The sequence below is a fragment of the Anopheles marshallii genome, chromosome 2 (genome assembly GCF_943734725.1).
Source record: "Anopheles marshallii chromosome 2, idAnoMarsDA_429_01, whole genome shotgun sequence".
Lineage (NCBI taxonomy): Eukaryota > Metazoa > Arthropoda > Insecta > Diptera > Culicidae > Anopheles > Anopheles marshallii.
Window position 1 is genome coordinate 39103835 of NC_071326.1, and position 24856 is coordinate 39128690.

General features: G+C 43.5%; 4 protein-coding genes across 4 annotated transcripts; 3 read left to right on the forward strand and 1 right to left on the reverse strand.

Annotated features, from left to right (window-relative positions):
* The first annotated feature begins 4422 nt into the window (after positions 1 to 4422).
* On the forward strand, positions 4423 to 6625 carry LOC128717939 (uncharacterized). The gene is made up of 5 exons (XM_053811615.1): positions 4423 to 4680; positions 4752 to 4911; positions 4982 to 5244; positions 5322 to 5454; positions 5517 to 6625. Exons 1-5 carry the CDS (start codon positions 4423 to 4425, stop codon positions 6623 to 6625), a joined length of 1923 nt encoding a protein of 640 aa, XP_053667590.1.
* Positions 6626 to 8177: 1552 nt separating this feature from the next.
* On the forward strand, positions 8178 to 10451 carry LOC128717941 (uncharacterized). Its single transcript, XM_053811616.1, has 5 exons — positions 8178 to 8888; positions 8951 to 9071; positions 9142 to 9250; positions 9324 to 10137; positions 10218 to 10451. Exons 1-5 carry the CDS (start codon positions 8178 to 8180, stop codon positions 10449 to 10451), a joined length of 1989 nt encoding a protein of 662 aa, XP_053667591.1.
* Positions 10452 to 11175: 724 nt separating this feature from the next.
* Positions 11176 to 11872, forward strand: LOC128709665 (general odorant-binding protein 72-like). The gene is made up of 4 exons (XM_053804671.1): positions 11176 to 11356; positions 11436 to 11488; positions 11579 to 11614; positions 11678 to 11872. Exons 1-4 carry the CDS (start codon positions 11176 to 11178, stop codon positions 11870 to 11872), a joined length of 465 nt encoding a protein of 154 aa, XP_053660646.1.
* Positions 11873 to 17377: 5505 nt separating this feature from the next.
* On the reverse strand, positions 17378 to 18094 carry LOC128717942 (myb-like protein AA). Its single transcript, XM_053811617.1, has one exon. It carries the CDS (start codon positions 18092 to 18094, stop codon positions 17378 to 17380), a length of 717 nt encoding a protein of 238 aa, XP_053667592.1.
* Between the last annotated feature and the right edge of the window lie 6762 nt (positions 18095 to 24856).

The window sequence follows — 24856 nt, forward strand, 5'->3', positions numbered from 1 at the left end:
CCATAATTTCCTACGCAATTTAAATTATTTTACTGAAATTAAAGTTAATAAATACTTATCCAAAAGTTATTTTAGAGAATGTCTATTAATCTCCAATGATGTCTCTCGTTTCACCATAGGTGTACCGCGTGGATTATTGCAAAAACACAACACGACAAATAACAACCAAGGTAAGAATAAACTCCATTTCATACTACGAACTATAAAAACCCTTTTTATGATGATCTCACCCAGCTCTCTCCGATACACACGTGAAGTAAACTGGTTCCATAATTTTCTACGCAATTTAAATGATCTTACTGATATGGCCCTTAAGAAGTAACCCAGAAGTTTGTCAACACATCAAGGATTTTTATTAATTTTTCATTCTTGTCTCTTGTTTTTCATAGGTTTTCTGAGGGGATAACTATAAAACGGTACACAAAGAACTGCATAAAAGGTAAGGATCTACTCCACTGAAAAAAATATTCAATGACATTTTTATGATGATCTCACCCAGCTCTCTTGACACAAATGTGAAGAAAACTGGTTCCATAATTTCCTACGCAATTTAAATTATTTTACTGAAATTAAAGTTAATAAATACTTATCCAAAAGTTATTTTAGAGAATGTCTATTAATCTCCAATGATGTCTCTCGTTTCACCATAGGTGTACCGCGTGGATTATTGCAAAAACACAACACGACAAATAACAACCAAGGTAAGAATAGTCTCCATTTCATACTACGAACTATAAAAACCCTTTTTATGATGATCTCACCCAGCTCTCTCCGATACACACGTGAAGTAAACTGGTTCCATAATTTTCTACGCAATTTAAATGATCTTACTGATATGGCCCTTAAGAAGTAACCCAGAAGTTTGTCAACACATCAAGGATTTTTATTAATTTTTCATTCTTGTCTCTTGTTTTTCATAGGTTTTCTGAGGGGATAACTATAAAACGGTACACAAAGAACTGCATAAAAGGTAAGGATCTACTCCACTGAAAAAAATATTCAATGACATTTTTATGATGATCTCACCCAGCTCTCTTGACACAAATGTGAAGAAAACTGGTTCCATAATTTCCTACGCAATTTAAATTATTTTACTGAAATTAAAGTTAATAAATACTTATCCAAAAGTTATTTTAGAGAATGTCTATTAATCTCCAATGATGTCTCTCGTTTCACCATAGGTGTACCGCGTGGATTATTGCAAAAACACAACACGACAAATAACAACCAAGGTAAGAATAGTCTCCATTTCATACTACGAACTATAAAAACCCTTTTTATGATGATCTCACCCAGCTCTCTCCGATACACACGTGAAGTAAACTGGTTCCATAATTTTCTACGCAATTTAAATGATCTTACTGATATGGCCCTTAAGAAGTAACCCAGAAGTTTGTCAACACATCAAGGATTTTTATTAATTTTTCATTCTTGTCTCTTGTTTTTCATAGGTTTTCTGAGGGGATAACTATAAAACGGTACACAAAGAACTGCATAAAAGGTAAGGATCTACTCCACTGAAAAAAATATTCAATGACATTTTTATGATGATCTCACCCAGCTCTCTTGACACAAATGTGAAGAAAACTGGTTCCATAATTTCCTACGCAATTTAAATTATTTTACTGAAATTAAAGTTAATAAATACTTATCCAAAAGTTATTTTAGAGAATGGCTATTAATCTCAAATGATGTCTCTCGTTTCACCATAGGTGTACCGCGTGGATTATTGCAAAAACACAACACGACAAACAACAACCAAGGTAAGAATAGTCTCCATTTCATACTACGAACTATAAAAACCCTTTTTATGATGATCTCACCCAGCTCTCTCCGATACACACGTGAAGTAAACTGGTTCCATAATTCTACGCAATTTAAATTATCTTACTGAATAGACAAAAAATGAGCAAGAAATGTTTGTTAACCCTACGAAACGTTGAATATTGTTGTAAATGTTTGTTTCTTCATCCTTTTCATAGGTTCGCAGCGTTGAAAATCCAGAAAAGGTTGAGGTACAGCAGAAGCAGCGAACCAAAAGGTATGAACAAGTTATTTTTTCTATTAAAATATCTTAAATGTAAAGTTTATAAAAAGCAAGTTTATAAAATCAAGTTAAAAAATGATCGACTCTAGATAGTTGAAAATCAATGTAAAAAAAGGCTCTGAATATGTATATAAAATAATGATGAGTCCCACCTCTTACCTCGACCATAACGAATGAAAAGAACGAATATATTTTGAGGATATTTACATCATTTAAAATACGTATCAAATTGAAGAGTTGTCTATTACTTCAGAACCATAATCATACCAGTGCTAACCTACAACATAGTTGGCCGCTTTAGGCATGCTATAGGCTGTAAGAATTTCTACATTTTTGGGCCCTATTAAGTCCTGATACATCGCACGCATGTCCCAAATCATTTTCTACTCATTCTTTTTCTAAGTATACCTTTTTTTAACAATGACCACAGTGCAAATGACAATTAAATTGCCCAAATACGGCAATTGAGAATTAAATGAGTCGAACATAGGGAGATATAATTGATCAAGACACATGATGAAACAGATGACGAGACTGAGCGTTAAGCTTCGATATCACATCAACCACACTGCTGCGTTCTGCGGCAGTTTGATGTAAAAGAAGTTTAACTAAAGATGTCATAATGGCTCTGATGCATATCACTGTCTCTCTGTTAATCGAAGAACTGCTTGTGTGAATAAAATAATTATCTTTGTTTTGCGTTACTATATTTTATAGATACCTTTCAAATGCAACCACCCAGAACATGTGTCTCCTCGTTAAATGGATTTCTCCATTTGTTATTCCAGGTAAGCTCTATTGCAAAGAAATTGTTTAGAATTACAACCGGATTAATTTCTACGCACATAACCATGTGATGAAACAGATGACGAGACTGAGCGTTAAATTTCTATAAAACGTCTACCATACTGCTGCGTTCTGCGGCAGTTTGATGTTAAAGAAATTCAACTAAAGATGTCATAATGGCCCTGATAAATTTGCAAAAACCTGATCCTTGGCCGATTACAAATATTATTGAGTTTAATATTAATTTACACTTTTTAATGCTCTATTTTCAGATAAGTTTATCTCTACTACATTACAATAAGTGAATGTCCCGGACTTATGAAAAGACTATGGAAACAGGTAATGACAACATTTAACCAAATTGGTAACCTTCGTGCACATGCTGCGTACATGCATGGCAATGCTTAGTAAGAAAAGCTTAAAAGCATCTGTCCTGTAATAAGCCGTCGATATCAACTACTCGGTTTGATTTCGGTAAACTTAGCATGAAATGAGATTCTTCTGCACACGAAAATACGGTGCATGATACGTCTGCGCCACATCAACGATATGTTTACACAGGATTTTCAAGTTTCGATTGAGCATAAGTTGAAGCCATTATTGGACGCTTTTGAAGTTTAAGGGAATGAAATGAAATGAAATTTATCAAGTCACAAAGAATGGTAGAGTGTGTAAGGGGAGGAAGCTTTACACAGAATATGTATGTTTTCCCGCTTAACTTGAAAAGAACCCAAAAATGGCTTCAACTTTACAAATTAATCTCAAAAACCCTATCATCCAGTACAGTATTCTAGCGTGTGCTGATTTAGCTGGATTGTGATTCCAAGCATAGAGAAGGATCCTATTTCTATACGTTTTGGATGAGAATTAATTCAGTTGTGTTGTTCCTAATAGTTCAATTATCATCATATCGATTATCGATATAATGGACATATCGATTCTATTCCGTTACATATACCGTTCTTACACCGATACAATGAATGCAAATAAACAAATAAAAACATATAATACGTTTCTGCTATAATGAAAAGCGATATTTGCGTGTTTTTTTTCTCATATATCACAGAACCATTTAAAAACAGATTACGATAGGCTAAAATCAATATCAACCAGCAACGTGTTTACTTTGCGTAACGTTGTTTGAATAACGAATGCACACAACACACGCACACATCCGGAAGTGATGATAAAACCATCTATTCTTTTTTATTAAATCGTTATCTGTATTACGTACGAGTTATTAATTAAAAATTCTTATATCTAACCACTCTTATGTTGAGGATTTGCTTAAACGTTTGTAACGACAAGATTCCTTCCTTCGTAAAGAGACATTGTCATTGTACCAATCTCTCGCTGTGTTTAAAATTATTACCGCGACTGTATACGTAATACAAATGTTGACAAACTGCATACGATGCGCCCTAAAACAAACACTGTGAAAATCTTTCAACCGCATTAAAAGATTATGATTTGTTGTCCTTTTACTACACCTTCTTCATGCGACAGACCGTTTGTTCTTTCTTTATATAAAGCAATGAACAATCCACGTTTCTCTTAGTGTGTTGAGCGTATATCAACCAGCATTGGAAATGGAAGGCAAAAATCTTTCCTACTTTCTCCATCCTTACACTTTCGGTGGTTATGATGACGGGCTACTGTGCACCGGAATCAGTACGCTGATTAATTATATTGTAGTGAACTATTTCGCTCACTTTTTCGCAGTTTGTTATATAAGAGCTAGAGGGGACACCGTTCATCACACTTCACCGATACCAACGATCGTGCTGGAATCGCAAGACGATGGTTTTGAAATGGCGCTCGGTGTTGCAGTGGATATGGGCTGCCAGGTGAGGCCGGAGATGGATGTACAAAATCCAAATTGATTGTTTCCAGGTGCCATATTCTGCTTTTTACACAGTCCTTTATTGTTACCGAACGAACGGCAGACACGTTTTTTGAAGCCTTTCGTCCGGTGCACGAAGCAGCATTACAGCGTACGATGGAGAAAAGGGTTCTTGTGGTGCTTGATCGGCACTCTTCGTTTTTCCCAACCATCAATCAATTGCTTGTGGTGGAAGGTATCAGTTGAACGACGCCGAATCCTTTCCGAGGGATAAATCTAATAGCTGAAAACCTGTTCTTTCCCAGAAATACCGGAAGTACTAATTCTGCTACCAGTAGATACTACCGGTGAAGTATCCTGTCGTGTCGAGCTTTACACGCTAGACCTGTCCGATGGTGTCCCCGTTACCATCAGCCCTCGGCTGATAGATGTGGTCGACACCCGGAACGGTACTAGTCCGCAAATTTTCAATGTTAATTACTTCCCGGATAAGATTGCCAACATGAACAAACGGCGTCTGAGACTGGCCACTATTAACTACCTACCGAACGCATTCGTGGAAGATAAGGTAGGCCAGTTTGAGAGGTGTGCGGCTCGTAATTTGCATGCGTAACGGTGTCTCTCTAATTTTGCCACCTAATTCAGCCACTTGGAGAAGGAAATGCGCGATACATACTGCCCCCGAAAGCAAACGTGTCGGCAATGCTCAGTGGTACAGAAGCCTGGCTGGTGCTACTATTCTGTGAGATTGTCAACTGTACGCTAGAGGTTTCGGTCGGTAAGCGTTTTACCCAGCGTGTCCTTTGCACTTTTAATCGTCATGCTCTATTATTCTAGCAGCTACCGAATGGGGAGACGTGTTAGACAACGGTACCAAGTTTGGGCTGATAGGAGCACCGGCAAAGCGGGAAGTGGACATTTCAATATCGGGCCTCTACTCGTGGCACACCAGCTTTCAGCATCTTGCCTTCAGTGCCGTCAATTCACGATCCGGCTGCACGTGTATCGTGGCTAAGTCGCACACTGTGGCCAACTGGCGCACCCCGTTCCTTTCATTTTCCGGCCCACTGTGGTGTGCCGTTATGGCCGCCTTCATTGCCGGTGCGTTCGCGGTACTGGTCATGTCCCGCAGTCGGCAACGCATCCTGCAGCTCACCGATTCGACCCGGTACACGATCAGCGATTCCGTACTGATCATGATCGGATTCTTCATGGAGCAAAGTGTACCGATGCCGAACGAGCTACTGGCGTCCTGCTTTCTCTTCGGCACGCTCATGTTTGCGGGATTTATGATCGGCAGCAGCTACAATGGAGGGTTGGCTAGCACCATGATCGTTCCGCAGTACGAGAAAAGCATCAACACTGTGCACGATTTGGCGGAAACGCGCACAACCTGGGTCGGGATTAGTGTGGCCTGGACCTACTCGATTCGGTTGGCGTACCAGCCGGACGTGCTGACGCTGCTGCAGACGTTTCGCGAGTGGGAAGAGAAGGAAATTACGCGCCGTGCGTACGAGCGCGATGTGGCCATCATCGTCGAGCGGATGGAGTATGGCCATTTTGCCTATCCGCATATGGAGCTGGACTCGTTGAAGGACCGGAAAATGATGGCGGAGGACATCTACTGGGAGTGGGTCGTTGCGATGTGTACGAAAACGTGGCCAGGCCGGGCCCGGTTCGATCGGTTGGTGCTGGAGCTGAAAGCGTTTGGCATTTTGGCATACTGGGAGCTGATTGGGGTGGCCAAGCTTTTGAACTTCAAGTCGCAGCAAATCATACGCTATTCGCGCGAAAGCGGCAGTGATGAATTTACACCGCTACGTATAGCCAACATTACTGGAGCGCTTTTGATACTGGTTACAGGGCTGTCGTTTGCGATGGTTATGTTTCTTACGGAACTATTGTGGTACAGATGTGGTCGGCGGTTTAAGACCCATCGTCCAATGTAACGGAGCTTCTGCTTGATACTTGCCGTATGTTAGGATTATCGTTTTTGAGATGGTTTCGTAAATGCATGAGATCAGTAGAACACTTCTGTAGAAAGCTGTTCACCAAGTTATATTTATTGGAGATCACATTTACCAACGCCTGGTGGTAAGGGTCGGTGGTATCGGAAATTTTGTTTTATAGATTCTTGGCAGTACCTGTTTGATTCTTTGACACATCTCTCCGGTCGTTCAGCCAAACATTAGTTTCAATGTGAAAATCACTTTTGATCCTCATTTTTGGTTTAGCAAATACCCCGCTGATACCAAGAAGGTTGATAGGCCGACGGGTCTAGAAAAGAGTTAGGGCACAAGAACTAAACCTGTACAGTAGTGCGATCATTTGTTTGATCAATTCTTCATAAAGAACGACCCGGTTCGTTTAAGTTCATACTAAAGTAATTATTTACCTAACCTTAGTCTGAAGGCAACAACGTTTGTAATAGAATGTCCTAATCTAATCCTCTTATCAACTACCGCTCTTTGTTGAATTCATCGCAATTTTAGTAGTGTTCGCTGGTGCATTGTCATAATGCAATTTAAGTTTTCTGCGTCTTTGTACCAGCTGCGGTAGCTTTTCTTTTATCAATGCAACATTTCATTTCATTTCCAATCATTTTTATTTGTTAGATTAATTATGATATAAACAATTGCACCCGGCTTTTTGGTTTAATCACTCAAAAAGAATCGGCTCTCAGTTGAAATGCTTCTAGCTTTGCAGTGGTTGGTCTGAATGCGTCAAGTGAAACTAATGATTTGTAACGTTTAGAATTCTCCCCATAAGTCCTAACTTTCTGTCGTCTATCACAGACATATGATATTGCCGATACTCGATTTACCTTTCGCTCCGATTATTGTGGATTTGTTCCCGTGAGAGCAAATTGTCCCATGAGATGGGGCGTCCATAAGATTTGGAAAAACCTTCTCTAGTCGAGGCTCTAAAATAGATAAATGTATGTTGTTGTTACATGTAACAAAAACAGATTATCCACCAATCCAATTTATACAACCGGTCATCTTCAGCTTACAACACCCGTGGTAACTTCTTATCTATTCGTCTCATAAAGCAGAGAGATCGTTAGAGGACTTAAATTGTAGAACGCTTTGTTAGCACATTTATTTTATTCAAGGCCACGCGCCGCTATTGTATAATGCTTTTGATTTTTATCTTATGCAATGACTGTAAGGAGAATGTACGTAAGCGTACAGAATCAAGCAGAGAACCAAGCGCAAATATGATTTTCTCTAATTTACGTGTAATTTAACGAGTGTAGCAACCTGAAACATAGACCGCTTGCCACGGGTTGCTGCTGTGGGGTGTGTACGTACAGAACAGAGGTCAAAGTAGTGTCATTTTGTTGTTAGAACTGGACTATTATATTATTATATTTATGGTACTGAAAAATGTATAGGCACTATTTATTCCCAGTCACCCCATTGAAGACCTTCTATAAAAAGCCTCCGCCAGCAAGCGAATGTAATACTCTTAAAGTAGAGGTTGTGTTTGGCGCACGAAATGGATAACTTTGCCGCATCGAAAGCGTTCAGCACCAGCGTGCAACTGCTGCTCAGCCATTTGCTGGGGATGTATTTCACCCAGCAAGAACATTACTCCGTTTGCTTTATACGAACGCCACACGAAGCGATCCACTTTACCGGGATGCCACCGATGGCGCAGGTACTGATCGTGCTGGAAACCGATCATCGGGTAAATGCCACAGCAACATCGCATGATCAGTTCCGGACAAATCTCCTGCAAGCCGTCGACACGAACTGTGCCGGATTCATCGTAACCGAACTGGCCCTGCTTCCCTTTCTCGAACATTTTCACGTGGTGCACGAGCAGGCAAAAATGAGACCACCTACAAAGCATCTGATCGCCATAACGTCCCTCAATCCGTCGGTACGCGCAACGCTCTTAGCACACAACGAAACGTTCGAATCTTTGGTGAATGTGTTACTTATTGTCCCGCCCGATAAGCACGGTAACCGAACGGGAACAACGCTTCAGCTGCACACGACACAACTACTACCGAAGCATCCGATAGGCGTGACGGTGGCGTTGATACAAATTGCCGAACTAACCACCAACAGCAGTGGGGCTTTCGTAACGAATCTGTCCGAAAGCAGGCTGGAGTATTTCCCCGACAAAGTGCGCGATATGAAGGGCCGAAGGATACGTGTTAGCACACTGGAGTATGTGCCCTGTGCCTCCTTTAAGAAGGTGGTAAGTGCGTGCCATGGAAGGTTTGGAGACTAGACACTGCAACTGTCCTGCTTTTGTTTCAGCCAATAGGGCAGGGAAATGCCAAGGACGCAGACGATGTGACGCACGAGCTGTGGTTGGATGGCTTTGAATTGATACTGACGCTGGAGTTTTGCCGTCGACACAACTGTTCCGTGGAGCTGAGTAGGGTCCCACCACGCTTATGGCATTACTGGGCGTTTACTGACAGCCTTTCATTCTTGACGCATTTTAGAGATCGAAACGGACTGGGGGGAACTGCTGGAAAATGGATCGTATTCTGCAATACTGGGTAATATAGTGGAGCGACGTGTCGATCTGGGGTTGGGAGCACTGTTGGCTTGGTAAGGTGTCCTACACAATTACAAATCCTTTCGTCCTGGTTTCATCCTTAATTTCTCTCCATCGTTCTTCAAGGCATGCCTGGTTCGAGGTAACTACCATCACGACAATGGTTGGCATATCGATGATAACGGCCCTGGTGCCAAGGCCCCAACTGTTACCCTCCTGGCAGTTTCCGTTCCTGTCGTTTCCTCCCTCACTGTGGGTTACGGTGGGCTTCACATTCACCGCCGGTACGGTGACCGTATTCGTAGTCACCATTACCCACCAGCGTATCTCACGCGGTGTAGCGGCACCGGATAAAACACGCGCCCAACATCTGCTCGATGCACTGTTCTTCATGTTCAGCTTGTACGTGGAACAGTCCGCCCGACTGCGGTACGATTTGCTCGCCGCAACCGTCCTGCTAACGGCGCTGCTCTTCGGTGGGTTCATGATCGGCAACAGCTATACCGGTTCGCTCGCCAGCATCATGACGCTGCCCCGGTACGAACCGTCGATCGACACGGTGGCCGACTTCCTGAAGCGCGGCATGCGATGGACGGGCGGTAGCAATGCGTGGATCTACACGCTGTACATGGCGACGACACCGGCAATGATACGCATGCGGGACAGCTTCGTCATCATACCGGACAGTGCGGTGCGCGAGAAGCTACCGTTCACCGATCGTAGGATGGGCTACGCCTTCGAGGGTATGATGCACGGTAGCTACGGCTTGGGGACACCGGTTGGTATCGAGGCGTCCCGTCTGCTACAGCCACTGAAGCAACCGATCTACCTGGATCACACGAACGGGTTCTGCAGCAAGGTGTGGCCAATGCAGGATGCCTACAATGCCTTCATCCTGGAGCTGCATCAATGCGGTGCCTTACACTATCTGGAATTAACGGTAGAGTGTGTTAGCAGAGTGGATTTCCTAGTAGGGACACAACTAACTCGGGACTATTTATTTTCCTTCTACCAACCAAGTCGCTCATAAGGCATGTTGGACTGACGGTGCAGCGAAACATGGCCAATGCACGCGCTAAGGAGCAGGAACACGAGCCAACACCGCTGTCGATCGAACACTTTTTGGGAGCGTTTTTCATACTCTTTTTCGGGCAAGGTTGTGCTTGCATCATCTTTGCTGCGGAATTGATGGTGAACCGATGGAAGGCATCAAAGGGGCGTTTGTTCCGGGCTTGCGAATTCCATACCAAATAGATTCATTGTAGGGGCATTGAACTACCTGTAGAATAGTTATAGTCCACCATTTTGGAGGCATTTTAATTGCACTATTCTCGATCAGCCTGGCTTTGGCCACAAATCACTCGGTTAAAAGTCAAAATGAAGCAATTAGATTCGAACATTATATCTCGGACTGTTAAGTAGAAATGCTGATACTAATACCGTACTAAAAAATGTACAGCAAAATAGCGAAATCATTGCTGCCTGCCCGTACACTAGCCAGTTTGGCGCGTAAACATGACGGTTTGAATCGATGAACTGTCGTTGGTCAATCATTTACGATAGCAAAATGTTATCACTGTTACCTGCGTGGTGATGGTGGTACAAGTTCTCGTTCAATTTCAAACTCCACAAATTTCGTAATCCAAAATCTATTTAAGGAAACTTTTGTTTGAAATGATAATTGATCGAAGTAATTATTAGTGTCCGATCGAGTTGAATCGAGTCATCTCCCACTAATACACTCGATCGGTTTACTTGCTTTCTTTCACTAATCGTTGCACGGTGTTCGCACGGTGAATGAGCCAGCGAGGGAGACATGATTTGCAGAAAAAAAGAAACTTGCTCTAATTGAACGTTCTCTAGTAGTTAATCGCCACTTACCACTAGGAACAGAACGCATTTCCGGGATTTTAGACACATTCTGGGGATGTGCACTGCTTGTGTCAGAGCTAGTTGACTTTTAGCCGCCGTTGTGAAAATGACTCCGTACGCCTCCAGCCAGTTTATTGCATTGGTGACGTTGTGCTGCTGGTGCTGCTTGCTTCGCTATCAACCATCGGCAGTAGTGAATGCCCAACAGGCGATCACACTGAGCGACATGGATGAGATCGCCAAGGGGATGCGTAAGATATGCTTGAACAAACATAAGATCTCTGAAGGTATAGGGCACCATAGTTGAGCAGAATACATCGCTTAGCTAACGTGCAATATCTTGTATATTTTTTCAACCCATTTTAGAAATGGCCAACTATCCTGGTCAGGGTATTTTTCCCGATGATAAAGACTTTAAGGTAAGTTGCGCAACGCGTAATGCGCGCACATCCGATAGTAATTGTGAATCTGTACTGAAACTTCGAACACTCGACCTATATCTCTTCCAGTGTTACGTGGCCTGCTTGATGGATCTTACGCAAACTGTAAGTATAACAACATCTTTGTAATAATTTACCGCACTAGTGAAAATCTTGTTGTATCCAAAGTCTAAAAGGGGAAAGCTCAATTACGAGGCAGCCGTGAAGCAGATTGACATGCTGCCGCAGGTGTACAGGGAACCGTTCCGGCTAGGACTTGACTCTTGCCGCAATGTAGCTGATGGTGTTGACGACAGATGTGACGTTGCCTTTACGCTGCTCAAATGTTTCTTCAAAGCTAGTCCTAAATTCTTTTTCCCTTGATCGTTTGTAGTTACACTTTGTAGTATGGTTAAGGGTAAACAAATGTTTTTGTGGCAAAGGAAAATGCATTACGGATGATAAACTTGTTCCATGCCATACACATCAATGAAGTGGTAATGTAAACACAATAAATAAACATGTGTTATAATTTTATTTTTGTTTTATGTTTTTTTTTAACATTAGGATGCATCCAAAAATGCTATTTGGTTAAGCTTTTAGAACTTTAGAACGTAAGCGTAAGAACTGCATGTTCAATGTTACGTAAATTACGATCGATCATTGCTTCATGTGTAGTTTGTAATGAGATAAGTAGGCGCCTAAAGTTAGGCAATACCACTATCACGTACAGAACTAGTGTGAGTATATCGGATCGTAACGGATATAACGAATATAGAACCTAAATTCGGCCCGATAATCAGTTTGTAAGCTTGATTAGCCTTACTCAAGTATGCTATTAGACATAACAGTATGAAAGAATGGAATATCAATAATGGTCAATTAGTTATTACATTTACTGGCACTAATGTTTCCACTGTTACTGAATATTATTTATACTACTAATTATTGAGCGATTATTTACAATTTTGAAACAAGGTTGTAAGCTGTTTATACATTTTATTCTAGCTTCACTAAACATGCATTGCCCAGAAATGCCCGGGGGCGATCGTCCCAGCGTTGTCGTATATTGTTGCTAACATCCTTTTTTAATTGCCCACCCCCGCTGCCGAATGTATCCACGCATTTTATGATTAATACTTGGGCCTGGCGGCTGTTGTTTTCTTTAATGTCCTGAGCCATAAGGAACCCAACCACTCCAATCCTTATCATAACGAATACAGTGAATGTGATTAGTTAATGTTAGTCCATGTTCTACATTCAATCAATATCAACGCTAGTTTTCGTTCAATCGTAACTTAAAATTTAAAAAATCAAATAACACATCATCGTTGAATGTTGGGCGGAAAGCTGCAGGCCGGGACAAGTGCAATTTGACATAGAAAAAAGCAGCAAATAATGCACAGGTCACGACCTACATCCGGAGCCCTAAGGTCTGTTCTTGTTTTCTTTTGTCTCCTGTTTCCTAAAAAAATCAATTTTATTCATTTGTCTTGTTCTTTTCGATCTAGTAAAAGCATTCAATTTTAGTAATCTTGTTACATGATGTTATAATGAAATGCTAGTTAATAAGCCAAGCTCTTTTTTGCATGCACATCTTTGACGCCTCTCATGAAATGCGTGTTAAATCAATCCTTTTCCATTTAACTTTGCCTTAAAAAAACATAACACTTCCACTCTTTCTCGCTCCCTTCGCGAAACCGAACGAATATTCCATGAAACACAACATGTACAAGAGAATCTCACTTTGAACCGTAACGGAAGTATTTGGCGCACATTTTGTCATGCACGGCACACATGTTATGAAACAATACAAAGTAATTAAAAAGCGAGACAGTGGAACATATGGAATTGAATGACGGAATAAGAGATCGTACGGCTATGAATATGTTTTCACAGCATGATTTGAGCAAAGTGAATCGTAATCGGGGGGACTGATGGCGAAGTCCTCCGTCCACGCTCTCGCCTCGCTCCAAAAAGGTCCACAGAAGGAAAGAACGCTCCCGCTCAAACCATGCTACACAAAATAGAAGGGGTACGACCGTTTCATTTTGCCATCGCACTAAACACAATCCACCAGTGGGAAGCCAATAGGCGAAAGAAAACAGTTACGTTAATGGTTTCATCCGGTTCGATCTTCATCGATCTGTTTCTTCGCGATCGCTATGTTTCGTCTTGATTGCACTTCGGTTCGTCTCCGGGAGGAAAATGGGGAGATGATGTCAAGGGCGGAAAGGTAAATACAAAAGGTTTCAACTAATGTAAAAGAACATGCAATTTTAAATTATTTAAATATACTAAGATAAATCCGATCGCCTAGTAGTAGAGAGCACATGCATTTTCGCATTTCACATTCCATTTTGATACATTAATTACAGTATAACAAGCTTTACTTTTTATACATAGATTAGAAAAGTTGGTATTGGTTGAAGAATGTTATTTGCATCAATATTACTTTACCGTTATGTACAATCAATATTTAAATATAAATTATATAATTCTTTTTGTGGGCTCCGAATGTTTTCAACCTATTCCTTTGCCGCTCTAGCTATAATTTGTTTATGACTTGTTTTTTTTTCTATTTCTCGTTTTGCAACGTAGATGCACGAATAATTTGTCAGTACTTCTTCGATTAAAAAGATCACATTACTTCACTCTCAAACAACAAAAACTAGATCGAAATCAATTTGAACGATTCCTGTCCCTAAACCGCAAATAACGATCACTCGACCGAACAAACAACGGTTCTCCAAATTTTAATCACTTCAGTTACGCTTTTAGAAACTCTCTGCTAATCTTGTTAAGGAAACTCCCATAACTGTTGACCACGACCGGTGGCACAATTCAAAGCTCGGAAAGGAATCTTCGGCGGTGAAGAATCCACATCAGCTCTTTGATCTCCGTGTTTATCATATCTCTTAAGCTTAGGAAGCCGACACCAAACTATTCTGTCTTGTATCTCGTCTTTTTGTTTTATTTGATGCCGTGTTTGTTTTTTTTTTTTGTAAGGTATTTCTGTTTAAATAAAAAAGCACAACGTGCAGACAAAACTGCCCCGGTCTCTATTTTCTGCATATCTCCTTTAAGACCCTAACAACAACAAAAAATACAATCCCAATTTACTGCGGTCCTCCGGACTTTTGAACGTATCCGAAATATTTCACAAATTATAGGGTCTTCGTTGCAAGACTGATGCACACTTACGTAGAGCAGGCACCAAAAAACACAACACAACTGAAGGGAAATAAAAAGAACTTCGTCTTTACGCACCCCTAACACAAAATGATGATCTGATTGCGACTTCAGATCTTTTAGAAACATTTTCATATTAAAATTTAGTAACACTTAACGAAATTTGTTACATAAACATTAATTCATTTTAAGTACTGTCTTCCTACTTTCTTGATGATGAGGAGATGGATGACGGAAGCGAAAAACTGTTTAGAAAATGTTGCGTACCACAACAAAAACTCCGCTTCTCCTGTTACAACACACGAAATGCGCGGGCTAAAAACCTAACTCGCGAGTGCGGTTACTGGCCGTGCAATATAAGAAGCACCATATAAAATGCAAAATTCTTAGAAATCTCTTTAAATTTTTACAAGACAAAAGGGTGGACGAGAAACGAGGGACGACATAATACCCACTTCTCTCTACTACTGAAAAAGGCTTGGTCTCTATAAAGAGCCTACGGGGTTAAATGGATGACGAGACTGGGGCCGCGCGTTCGGCTGTTGCTGCTGCTGCTGCACCGGTGAAGATATTTCCTTTTATTTCATTAACGGTGCTTTCTCGCTGCACGATCTCGCCCTGTGTGCGTGTGTGTGTGTGTGCGCTTGCTAGGAGTACCGGGGAATAACAGAAACTATGAGATGCCATGCTTTACGGAAGATGATGATGGTTGTTGGTTTGCGGTTTCGGGTCAATCCGCGGGTTGCCCTTTTACATTCATCCAGTCCAGTTCCCCCTCCTCCTCCCCCACCAATATCCCGCTATTCGGGGATCTCGCGCGCACGTCCACGATGAAGAGGAAAGGAAGCTGTTAGGTATCGTGACGGAGAAGCGGTTCGTTAGTGCGGATTGGTCCACGAGGGATCGACGAGGGATTTGGTTCAATAGTAGTAATGATGCAATAGGAGGTGATCTCGTCTCTTCGGTCGCTCCAGATGAAGAACAGGAAGAGTGTATAGGGAAAAAAATCAAGTTCATGGCTGGAGGCCTCCAATTTCTACCCTCGATCACACCACACACACGGGGCGCCGCTTCAAGATCATCCCTCTTATCCTCCCCTATAAGAGACCCTTCCAGAGAGGAAGAAAGGTAGGTGTGCGTATCGGTAGTTTCCATGACGGAGGTTCTGTACGAAATCTCGCAATCATCCATCTTGTTTATTGCTAAAAACAAACCTCCAACCAAACTATTTCATCTTAACTTAGTTCCACGAGCGCGAGAGACAGACAATCCTGGGTGCTATCGAAATTATATGGAAATACCGTAGAGATCCAAGGTCTCCAAGAACTTCGTGCGTTCACTTCAAGAGCACGCATTGAGAGTTGTGCAAAATTAGCTTATTTATCCGCGTCCTCCAACACTCACGCATACCACACCTGTAACATCCTGGATTTTTGTTCGTGTTCGCGCTCTTAAAGAACTCCTTTCCCGGCAGACTGTTTCTGTTCCCCGTCCGTTTATCTGAAGAAGTTAAGAATGGCTGAAAAGTCATCTATAGACCACACGTAAAAACTCTAGCCCCGGTACGTCTAATATCCGCGCAAAAAGGAACACTCACATTATATTGTCCACTGATGTTGGGAGGTAAGCGTCCAAAAGCGGGAGGCAAATATTCCGTTAGGAGGGACCGAAGTTAACAGAGTACTTGCAATCATGGACAAGAATTCCCCTTAAGCATTCGTTAACCTGAAGAACACAGCACACACACACACTGCACGATTTTGAAGGTATACGAGACTGTACGCACCAAAGAAAACCGTCTTGAGATGGTGGAAGTTGATCAATTGAACTTTGCAAATGGTTCTTATTTTCTTCTAGCAACAAACGCCCGACCGACTGTACGACACGATATACCACAGTTTAGTGTTAGAAGAAACTATTTCTTCGATTAGTTCTGATCTTTAATGGAGGTTACTTCGTTAGAGTAGCAAAATGTTATTGAATTGCTATTAACTAAATCCTGGATCTTTAATACCATCATGCTGAAAAAGGAACAAGTTGAATAGCATACATGCATCTTACCATAGAAAAACATCTTGTTTCCCTTGCTCACCCATAACATCCGGTGGTATCCTCGTCTATGGTCAATCATGAATGCGCTTTGTTTGTTGAAAATGTATCTCTCCACAGCTACAGCCCCAATCTCAACAAGAGTTGTCATCCTTCCTTCACATTGAATTTTCGATATTGCTAGCTTGGACAGGATACTCTAGAAAGAATCTTGTGCTCCCAGGAATAGGCATCACCACCACCAACAACAAACTACATAATGTCCTTCTCACAACTACAATCCAAACATTGACATCCAACATGTCTTCTTTGCTGGGAAGGGTTTCGATGTCAAGTGGAATTAGATTAGAGAGAGGAACGTTCGCTTGCCATTATATTCGGTGTGATAACGGTTTTGATTTGACAGATCATACACCTTCCTCTACACAAAACGAACTGAGCACACTAAGGCAAGTTTTCTCTTAGCAACAGATCATCTCGTCTTTGACAAGAAAATGTTGCAGAGCTTGAGAGTGCTCTGTTCGTGGGGGTGGTGGAAATGGGTATGCTGTACTACAACAAATACCGTGTCGACCGAATTCGAATATAAATTCTACTCTTGCATTTCCTTCTCGTTGCGTTTGTCAACCGATAGCACACACTCCAACATCAAAATACCACACACATACCGTTTCCGTTGGGATCGTTCATGGAGGATGCGTGCGACATGGAAGACGGTGCTTGCTGCATTTGAGATCCCGCACTCGAGGATGCAACTCCCATCTGCTGTTCCATCTGTTGCTGTTGCTGCTGCTGCTGATGTGCCTGTTGCTGTGCCTGCTGCTGTTGCTGCTGCTGGTGTTGCTGTAATGATGATGCGTGATGCAAGTGTTGCCCGCCGCCAATTATTAAACCCCCGAGAGAGGCCGACCCGGGCGGAGGAGCCAACGACGTTACGACGGTCGATTGTTGGGATGGTGGTGGTCCTTGTTGCTGTTGCTGCTGCTGCAAGGAACCAGGTGTTCCCGGTGGCGGCGGTCCCAAGTTGGACACATGGTGCAGTGCCGAATGATGGTGCGCCTCGAGTGGTACCGGCTGCAGCGTGATGAGTGAGGCTGGCGGCAACTGATGGGCAACATGTGCCGCCGGTTTGCCGTACGATGGATGCATGATCAGGTTGTTGTTCTCGGTGAGATGGTGGCCGGTTACCACCGGGTAGCTCATGGTGTAACCACCGCTCGAGGAAACGGCGGTGCTGTACGACGAGGCGGCCACATTTAGAAGATGTTGCGTTTGGGCGTCCTGTTGCAGTTGCTGCTGCTGTTGCGCGACCACATCCGACGGTTGGTGCGTCTGTTGCTGCTGATGTTGGCTTGTGGGGAGCATTTTGAGTATCGATCGAATTGCGAGAACTACGAGAATCGTTTACAAAGCTCTGTCTCTGTCTTTGGGATTGTTCTGCTCGTCCTAATGCCTATGAATTACGTACCGATTGAGTACCTTAAATCCTATCTTAAATCGTTTCGCTATCCGCTATTGCCGGTAGTAGTAATCTTTCAAAATTATAACCTAATATTTGGTTGCATGAGATAAATATTGGGATTTGAAATAATGGATGATTGGAAGTCAAGAAATGGTAGCGACAATCCCACGCACAAAAGATCGCTATAAACGGTTTCAGTTATTGCAATACGTTACAGTTTAATTATCTACCCGATATGCGCTACATACAATGAGAAACTTTGCAGGCAATAAATTGTAAAATGAAATTGGTATGGGTTTGAATACACATAAATAAACCTTATATCGATCTATAACGTTAATGTAACTGCGTTTGTGCTTTGCTATTATTGCTTACGGAAGGAGTATCGTTCGATTCGAGGAGGCCTATCACTATGTTTCTACCACAAAGCAATGCGTTGATGATCTGTAATTGGAAAAAGAAAGAAAATAAAGTAAAAATTAGTTACTAATATAAAACTGGACTAGTTAAAAGGCACTGCAGACGATCAAATCGAACCTAACAAGGATGAAAATTGTAAGCTATCCACCATGCCCGTAACTACACCAACACCCAAAAGACCGCTGGAGCCCGAAAATGTTTGCATCGAGGAAAACAGGCCCAGGGCACGGCATCACCAGAAAACCAGTTTGGAATTTTACCAGCCGGTCGGTTTTTACAGCCTCTCTTTACGACACACGCAGCACACCACCACGGCAGCGTAACTCATTTGTGTTCGGCGAGTCCTGGACGAGGGCATAAACACTTCACACGCGTGTGCAACACACACACACAAGGGCAAGAGCGGAAATTGTTATGGAACACCAGAGAGCAACACTGTATGGTGGGGGCATTTCAACAAGTACCTTCACCTCTTTCTCTAACCTGTTTTGCTTCCCACAATTGTGCGCGAGGAGATCGCGCGCGCTTCCGAAAATAAGCGAGTTATGGCATAAAATTCACCAAATATCTTAAAAGAGCTACTTGTGGCATAACAACGAGACCACTCTATAGCATCCTTCTCTTCCTCGAGAACTCTATTTTGGGGACATTTCATGGTTGCTTAGTTCTTTAAAACAAAACACATTTTTAGACATTAAAAAGACACTGACTCTGTTCTCCTGCTCTGAGGGACTCCCAAGTGTACAAGCCGTTTAGCTTTCACGAATGTTCCATTACGACACCAATATTTTCTCTGTTGCATTATTTCTATCTTTCAAAATGAAATAGTTTAAAATATTACAATAAATAATGTCTTGAGGCACATTAAGATCGTTGTTGCACTAATTATGGATGAGGAAAATAATTCTACACCAGCTGCAGCTGCTTAGCCAACAGAAAGAAAGTTAAACATGTTGACCACTATTTGTTGTGCACAACTAAACCCCCCTCCCCCCCTGTTGTTGTCGTGTCGTGTGTATTGCGCAATTTCCTTTTGCTTCCATTTATGTCTCCTCTAATGATCGATCGATAGGGGTACGGGACACGATGGGGAAGAAAATTGCGTTACGCACATAAATGTATGGCAAACATGAGTACAACAAGTAGACCAAGGTGATGTAATGTACAAAAACCGGAATAAATTCGTTTCAGACAGAAAAAACAACAGTTTTTCTTTGAGTAAGTTTTGTTTCACTATCCCAACGGATGGAGGATTAACCGTTCCACCACTTGCATCATTACAGTGAGGTCGTTCACCTTTACCACCCATAGAGGAAAATGTGATGAAGGACCCCAAAAACACGGTGAAGGGCAACAGCAACACCAGCGATCCTCTCCTGAAGGGTGGTTACAAGTGAAATGAGTTCGCTACATTCGCACAACCTTTAACAAAAAAAAAACAGAACCTCAACGATTCAAGGGCAAGAAGCCGCACACGGAGAGCTGTTTGGGTGGCTTACAGTTTATGTAGGATCGGGCATGAAAGGAGGAGGAAAAAAAAACTACCACCCGAGGAGGAAGAGAGACATCCGTAAGCCTTCCTTACGTAAGAGTGCTCGTGATAAAGGTGAAGGAAGAATGTACCACCACATCCAACGGAAGGAAATTCTTCTGTGCCTGGGTAGCGGGCGTTGTGGTGCGACGTTTGTCGAGATGATGTTTTGCTGGCATTGCACACCATTGCACCACAGAAGCACACCACGCAACAGCAAGTAGAGTTCATTCATTCCCGTGTGAAAACGGTACTTCCATCTCCTGCCGAGACGTCCCTCCTCCACAGTCGAACACACATCATCGGCATGCTTTGCAACAAAACTGCAACAGCCATGTCGACAGCAACCGAAAATAAAAACAGGACAGGAAAGTAACTTCCCATGCAATACTGCACCTCCCCCACCCCTCGGGCAGCTTAAACGACTTGGAAGGGAACGGCACGATCGTTCTGCCTACGTATGAAGGGACAACGCACAAAAACACAAGGGTGTGTATGATGTGCCGATGCATTTTACATGCTTCTCACTTTTCTCTCCATCCCTGTTCTCTCCTCACACAGCACGGGAGGATACAGTCTGCTGTGTTACAGAAAAAAACAGGTTTCCACCAAAATGTGCATGTCAACCGTTGGCGCGCGCGTGCAAATGTTCGTTCGTTCGCCTGGTGCTCTCCATTCGGCATAGAAACACTCATGTAAAAGATAGACTTTTTGTCACTTTGTACTGGAACATTACCAGAAGCACGGCTTGGAGCTCCCAAGTAACCCTTGAAAACCTACACGTGACGCCCAATTCTGGTGACGACCCCTCCGGGGGTACATTGATTACGCATTCAAACGCCCGATGATGGTCATGAACTTCTTCTGCCGGTGTGTGTCATTGACCGAACCTCGCTCCCCGCGCTAAGCAATTCGCGACATAGTTTCATTCACCTCGAACTTCCACAATTTCCATCCAGCGTTTTCCACCCACCACACAGCAACTCCAGCACACACCTTAAGAGGTTGATCTCCGTCCTGAAAGCGCTGTTGCTATGCCCCCCCCGCGCATGGACCCAACGATAGGATCGTTTCTAATAATCTCGACCTGGTGGGTGAAGGGTACGGCAGTGTTATTTCTTCAATTCCTTCCAAATACCGCACGTGCGCGAAAGAACACTGCTAAAGTTCAACAACGTGTGGAGGAGGGAGGGAGGGGGGGGGGGGTTTCGTGTCTCGCCCCAGCTCAAAGCAGATTTGTTTAACAGAATTGATTCCAGAGCACAGTAAAATTCCTATTTCTTTGTTTAGCCCACGAATGGCTAGAAGAAGAACTGCTTTTATTCTATCTTATTTTCAAGCCTCCTTTCCCCCGTCCACGGGGGTAGAGTTTCTGCTCCAGTGAACATCAACCGTAGACACTTTACCGGACATTGTTCCTTAACTGCAAGTAGCGATCACCTCCTCCTACCTCTGCGCTCACCTCCTTCACACACACTGGAGTCTCTCCGGTGGCACGAAATGGATTCACGGTCTACCACCAACATCTTTCTCGTTCTTTCTACTACAGACTCCTGGATCACGTTCTTCACGTTCCCCCTCCAATGGCCGCGGCGAAAAGAACACACACCGCGGGGAGCGGACTGCTCCACCAGCGTCATAAATAATTCCAGCGTCATGAAATCGGTATTACACACACCGGGGGGAGAGACCCACCCGGTTAGAAACCTTCTCCCGGCACCTTCAGTGGGGCTTGTTTTGCTTAATGCAACTTTTTCGATTCGCGAAGTAAGTTCCTTTTTCCGACGGGGGCCGCGTATGGTTCTTCCCCAGTACACACCATCTTGCCGGGTGTCCGGAATAAACAATTTCATCGCTAGTTTATCGAAAGAACTGCAACACACAGCACTTCTTTTGCTTAAAGCGATCTCCTGCAAAAGCTCGCATACTGCTGTCGATCCTCTCCCTTTCTCATATAGTACCACCACCGGGTAAAGATCGTTAAGGTTGTGGTACACTAGGGGCAGCCAAACAAGAAGCGGCATCCCCACCGGTTCGCGATCGAGCAAACATTACATTTTATACATCTCCGAGGGCAAATTCCAACCCCAAGCAATGATCATTAATCCGCTAATACGGCGTACGAAGTAGAGAGCATAAAATCGTACATTTTATTTACCTCGAAGTGTATTAAACAAACAACATTGCACCCGGTACCAGAAACAGCAACACAATTTGGCGTGCGTGTCAGTGATTGTATATCAGAAGAAGGATTGAATTCGACAAACGATCATCCCCTGCAACTGGAGGAGAGCTAACAAGAAATCTTTCCTCCAGGCTTCTGATTATTGGACACCAGAGGCGCTGGAGTCTGCTCTCAAGCAAGTCTCGCGCCCAATGATTGTATAACAAACATACGAAGAACAATCACCACACACTGTTGTTGGTGCTAGGTCTGTGTTCTTCGGCTCACAGTTTAATCTTCACGGACTGAAAACTTGCTTGCACAGCAGCATTCGACGGGTACCCTCCTCCCCCTCTCCTGGACCACTCTCTACTCCCACTGCAGCACCACAAACCACCCTCGTCCTCACCATCAACATCCACCAGTTCCTGATTCAGAAACGTGACTCTGTCAGCAGTTTTTAGTTTATATGCTTTGAAATGCGCCACCCAACCTTCCTGCCATTGCCTTCCCCTGCACACATCATCATCGGATCTCGCCGTCGAAATGCATGAAGAATCTCGACCATTGGCCGTGGAGGGGGGGGGGGGGGGGGGGGGCTCTATATGTGGTGTAAAGAAAGCAAAGAACTTTCCAACCTCCTCTTCCCCCCCTGCGGCTGTATTGCTTTGCTTTGGGCCACCAGAAAGCGTCGACTTTCTTCAAACTAGTGCGAGAGCGCGGTTTTAAAAATCCATGGTTTTTTCACCGCCAGAAAAGCAAAGAGGCACTTCTTGGGGTAAGAGGGGCGCAGCAAACACACCATCGATATTTCTCCTTTGGATGGTTTAAACCGGATTTAACGGGTTCCGTGTGTGCCGCCGCAACGAGAACGTCACAGGTTGGACCCACCACCGCCACACCAGGGTTTTCTTCTGGACCACCGTTTCTTTCTCTCCAAACTTGAGATCTACAGGGGGACTTATAGTGAGGGGGGGGGCTCGGGAAAAGCCCCCAAGTATTCTTGGGCAAACCGTTACACAAATACCGATCAGAAGAAAATCGCGGTTCGACTTCTCCTTAGAGCGATGCACTAAAGCACGCCGTCCCCCACGGAATGTCTGAAGGTTTGGATGCGGTGATCTTTCCGTACGCATCAATATTAAGTGCGTTGGAGAGGAAGGCAAATGGTCTTTGGACGTGCACATTATGTTTATTTCTGGCTTAGCCGCAGTATCCTCCACAGTCATGTTAAATTGATCTTGCAATATCCTCAAGGTAAAACCTGATCGTATGATCATACAAACCTTGAAACATTCCAATGTTCCAAACATTCCCTCCATCAGCTGTTTGTGTCGTTTACCGAGAAAAGGTCCATGGAAACATTACACCCCCAGATGTCCTCGCGTTCGGGGTGCTGGTTCCGAGATGCTACAGGAATAGCGGACACTATTTCCTAGGAAAGAAAGTTGATGCAGAAGACTTCTGGCGGAGTAACCTTAACCGTTCCCATAAGTCCCAGACACGAGTCAGTGTATCCACACATTTTTGCAGCTTTGAAGCACACAAACTGTTACATCACTCCAAAACCCGCTCCCTCTAAGGGCAACACCGGCAAGAAATAACTGTTTCCCTCCATTCGTTGAAGGTACAACACATCGGGCCAAATGTTTGACACATGTTTGTGGCGCGTCTGGAGATGAGACGAAGAAACAAGTTAAACGGCAAATCACCAGCCATTTCGTCCCACCCCCCGGGGAGGCTTTAAGGGTACACACAAACCACCGCACCAAAAAAAAAAAAAAGGTCAACGCTTTGAAGCACCCAGAAACCTTGACAGTGAGAAGGTGGCTATAAAGGTTGGGTGGCGGGCGTTGTAATGGACCGCGCCTCGCCCGTACGCCGGCGTGGTTTGTGAAGACCGGGAAAAGACAGCGCGCTAGAAAAGTATCGCGCGCCCGCGTGCGCCGCTGCTTATTGCTTTCCGCGGCGCACAGAGTTTTGGACGGTGAATGTATAATATGCGCTGGTGTGTGTGTGTGCTCAACGATCGTTAGTAGATGTTTCCTTCTTCCTGCATTGCTAGCCGTGTCGTCTCATGGTACTGGACACTGATGGAACACACAACACCCATTGTACGCGAGAGACGGAGCCACCACTCGCGAACGGAAAGCAGAGCTTCGGCCTTAGGTAAGGTTAAGGCCAAACCGACCGGATAACAGTGGAGTGTAAGCATAGGGGGTGGGGTGCGGGAGGGACGACACACAGCCCACCAAACAATTCATACAATCACATAATTCTGCGTTCGAATTGGGTGACGGCGAGCGGTGGGTGCGCGCGCGAAGTGCCAGACGCAACATTGTTAGTCCGAAATTTCGCACACCCAGGTTAAGTTTCAACAGCCGCGTAATCGTATATCGGGGCTGTGATTCTTTTGCATGAATCATTACGCAAAATATACATGTTAGATGAGACAGAGCTGCACAAAAAGCAGTCTGAAGTAAAAACAACAGGCTGATATTCAACGTTAATGCTCAGTACAAAAACCACAATCAATACACAGAACAGGAA